Source organism: Morus notabilis, unplaced genomic scaffold, assembly GCF_000414095.1.
Source record: "Morus notabilis unplaced genomic scaffold, ASM41409v2 Scaffold359, whole genome shotgun sequence".
Taxonomy (NCBI): domain Eukaryota; kingdom Viridiplantae; phylum Streptophyta; class Magnoliopsida; order Rosales; family Moraceae; genus Morus; species Morus notabilis.
Window position 1 is genome coordinate 73076 of NW_010365790.1, and position 4380 is coordinate 77455.

Sequence of the window (4380 nt, forward strand, 5' to 3'; positions counted from 1 at the left end):
CAGGAGAGAGAGAGAGAGATTCACAGGAGAGAGAGAGAGAGAGATTTGGGAGAAAATGAAGAAGAAGGGGATATTAGGTCAGAGTTATTTGCGACGACATATTCGTCGTAAATAAATTTAAAATGTCGTCGCTAATAATAATATTTGCGACGATAATATCGTCACAAATTAATAAAATGTCATCGCAAATACTAAACTATTTGCGACGATATTTTCTCGCCGCAAATATTTTTAAAGTCGTCGCAAATAATGTTTTTTTCCCGCGCCTACTTTATCGTCAAATAAGATTATTTGCGACGACGATAAAACAATGTCGTTGCAAATAAGCTAAAACTAGTTGCGACGCCTAATGTCGTCGCAAATAGTCATCAAATGTCGTCGCAAAAAAACGGATTACCTTGGTGCCAATAATCCGCGCCATTAGAAATTTGCTCGCCAATATTATTTGCGACGACACTGAACTTATTAGCGACGACATTGTTATTTTATTTAACGGTGGGTATTTGCGACGACATGTCGTCGCAAATAGTGTATTATTTGCGACGACAAATGTCGTCACAAAAAATGTCGTCGCAAATGGGCATAATTGTTGTAGTGGTAGAGGAAACTGATATTCGTTGGCAATATTATCTCTCTCTCTCTCTCTCTCTCTCTCTAACACATACCAAATAGCTATATAATATCCCAACGTACCACTTCATGTGGTTAAATCTAGCTGGGGCCTTAATTTTCTCAACAGATTTTCATTTGAGTAACTAGTTTTTTCGGTTTTACTTTAATGGCCCTAATTAGCCGTGTCCTATGATGATCACTTCATAAAAACAGAAATTAGATTAGGGGTGAGAGAAACAGCTCACATATACTCTAATTTCTTTCCTTTTGTTTTAACTTCCCGTCAACTACTTCATAATTTCCTCTATATAGCTCTTCGTCCTTCCTACGCTAAAAAGTGTACATATATTGCGTGGCATATATATAAAAATTTATATATACTTATAACAAGTGGAATTGCCGCTAGACTAACTATGTCGGAGACTAATGACACTAATTATGCGACCAAAGTTCACGGTGGTTGCGGAGAAAGAAAGTGGTCGTCGGAGCAGGGAATAGTATTGGCGGTCGCCGTGGACAATGCCAAGGCTAGCCAGCACGCCCTTAAATGGGCTGCCGATCGTCTTCTCTACAACGACAAGAACAAAACCCTGATTAATCTTGTCCATGTCCGGCATACTTCACCATTACACATATCTTATTCCCATCTCATCCCCAGTAATTCCTCCTAATTGTCACTTTATCTCTCTTAATTCTCCATTTAATTATAACATTAATTATTCGATCCAATCGCATAATGACAAACCAATTTATATGTTATTAATTAATATCATGTAAATATTATTCTCAGGAAGCATCAGCTTGGTAGAAAGGGAACCGGATGAGTATGAGATGGAAATGCTGCGTCCCTTTCGAGGCTTTTGTGCGCGCAGACAAGTAAATTCCTCTTACTTACTTAATAAATAAATAAATAATTTTCTAAATCTTAATTGCGGCGTTGTCTGCAACCACTTATGATGATGATGATGATGATGTGATCAGATACAATGCGAGATTGTTGTGCTCGAAGATGATGACGTGGCACAAGCATTGGTTGATTATGCCATACGCCATCGAGTTGAGAATTTGATTCTTGGTGCCTCATCAAGGAATGGCTTATCTAGGTAATTTTATTAATTAATTAGCTAGTAAGTACTTTATATATAGTAAATATGAAATACGAATTACCTGAAACGCATAATTATATGTATAATTGAAGATGAGATGAAAATATTTGTTACTGCAGGCTATTCAAGCACGGTTCTGGGATTAAAAGCACTGTGGTTAAATGGATACCCAATTTCTGTAATGTTTATGTCATCTCCAAGTTAGGAAAGCTCAATGGTGTGAGAAATGCTTGTCATCCAGTGCCAATTATCCCATCATCACCTGATCAAGATCAATTTACTCATCATCATAATATGTAAGATTATTAATTCACACGCAACAATGACATTTAATCAACGTAATACTGACTTTGAAGATGCAAAAATAGTGTTGGTAACTAAAGTTCTTGGTGTTACAACTTTACAATGTTAATATTACGCTCATTAAATGTCGTAGTACTCAAATTTCTCATTTCTATATATTACGTAGAAGTACGGTCTTCCAGGCAAAAGCATAAACTTTTATATTAAGGATATATATTTTCAATAAGTTGAAAGTAGCCTTGAATTGATTGATTGCAGACTATCCGTGCCGAGAGAGGGATTGTTGTATGAAGAGGAAAGCAGTATCTCAGTGTCAGAGACAGAGGGTGAGATCGAGTCGCGTACTTTTCCAAGTCCGGAATGTAGTAGTAGTACTACTACTACTACGACGAGTCCCGATAGCATGTTCCTTTCTTTCTTCCGGACTTTGGAGTCACACTTGGCCAGAGTTTTCCCTCACCGACCAACTCTTCATGATTTTCATTGCATTAGAACATCACTGTTCTTGACTCACAAACTAGTAAGTACTTTTCTCAAACTCGATACTTAATTTGCCGAGAAAAATAAGCAGTCTAATTACCACCCCTACTAAATGGTTGTAATGGAATTGTTAATATTTATGGGCATATTATTGCAACTCTCAGGAATCTATGCAAGAGGAGATGAAGAGGATCAAATCAAAGCAGAACGAAACAATGGACATGTACCATGTAGCCTGCAAAGAAGCTTCTTTGGCTGCTAAATAAGAGGTCCATTATTTTATCCCTTCCTCTTTAACATCAAAAATAATGAAAATCAATTTTGTTTTAGGCCTAAATTTTTTTGGCATCTATGACGCTAACATCGATATGTATTTGGTTAAATCAATTACAGGTCAACAAAAGTCTGAAATTATTAGAAGAAGAGAACTTGAGAGCTATTAGAGAATTCAACTACTGGTGGAGGAATTAAGCAGCCATGCGTGACATCGACAAAGGACGGATCAGAAATCAAAAACAGATTTAAATTCATGACGTTTAGAGCAATTAGAAGTGCAAAAGAGATGATCATTAGTTAATGCAAAGACGAAATTAGCTCCTAGAGAGGGTAGATCAGGACAACAAATTAAGGTGTTTGGATTATCAGCAGAAAGTACTAATTTTGTTCTTTTCTTTTTGTACTTTTCCACAGTTTCTGTGATATGTCTTGTTCCAAGTGAAGGAGACACAAATCACATAAATTCAACGTGTATTGGCTAAATTTGTGCATAATTCCAATTGAAATCTCGCCTCTTTTATCATTACTCTTTTTCTTTGTTTCTTGTTCAAATAAGAGGCTACTAGCTCTCATATATCATTTTTGAAGTACTCTTGAAGCTATCATTAAATAATAATAATAATAATAATAATAATAACAACAACAACAACAACAACAACAATAATAATAATAATAATAATAATATGTGTGAGGCAATATTTCACTGTTGGAATTTATTGAAAGGAACTTAAGAATGTGGGAATCCTATATTATAGACTGTGTTAACCTTTCTTTCCCTCTTAATGGTCAATTCAATTGGTTTGTAACCTTCCACTTCACCACTTTAGTGTTTCTAAAATTAGTAATTAAAAGCACTTGTATATATCTATGAACATTTTACGTGTATACAAAATATTTTCTAAAAACTACGAACAGCTCCTATTAGACATGTGTAATTAAAAATACTACGCCAAATTTCTTAAGCCTTAAGGTTGATTTTGGCTGATGATCCACGTACTACAATACTTCACCACTAATTTTAATGATTGTTAAGAATGTGTGTGTGGAGTTTAATTATTGCAATATAAAGACAACACGTGGGGCGGAATATTAAGAATTTTACACTAGTATTTATGTTGCTACCTATGTAGGGAATTAGAGAAAACATGAGGTCTAAGAAAGTGTGCGATTTTCTCTTGTAATCTTCTTTTTTAACATATTGAAATTTTGAGGTGCCTGAAAGTAAATGTAGCTTTCACATTGCTAGCGAACTACTATAAATTTTGTATGTACTTATCACTTATTTGTTTGTTTATTTGATTTTATTACTCATGATAATAAAGAGTTATGACGCCTAATTCTTGACAAAAAAGACTTAAAGCGTGGCCTCTCTGCGAGCAAAAGCGCTAATTAAACTTGACTCATTAAAAATGATTGTGTATCAGCTGGTTGAAACTGCTGATATTACTATTTGATTTTATTACTCATGATAATAAAGAGTTATGACGCCTAATTCTTGACAAAAAAGACTTAAAGCGTGGCCTCTCTGCGAGCAAAAGCGCTAATTAAACTTGACTCATTAAAAATGATTGTGTATCAGCTGGTTGAAACTGCTGATATTACC

The 4380-nt window shown here is 35.0% G+C and overlaps 1 protein-coding gene across 1 annotated transcript; it reads left to right on the forward strand.

The window, feature by feature from the left end:
- Positions 1-1025: 1025 nt before the first annotated feature.
- Positions 1026-2767, forward strand: LOC21391587. Its single transcript, XM_010108637.1, has 6 exons — positions 1026-1269; positions 1403-1488; positions 1594-1715; positions 1838-2014; positions 2280-2541; positions 2666-2767. The coding sequence occupies exons 1-6, from the start codon at positions 1026-1028 to the stop codon at positions 2765-2767; spliced, it is 993 nt and encodes a 330-aa protein (XP_010106939.1).
- Positions 2768-4380: the final 1613 nt, after the last annotated feature.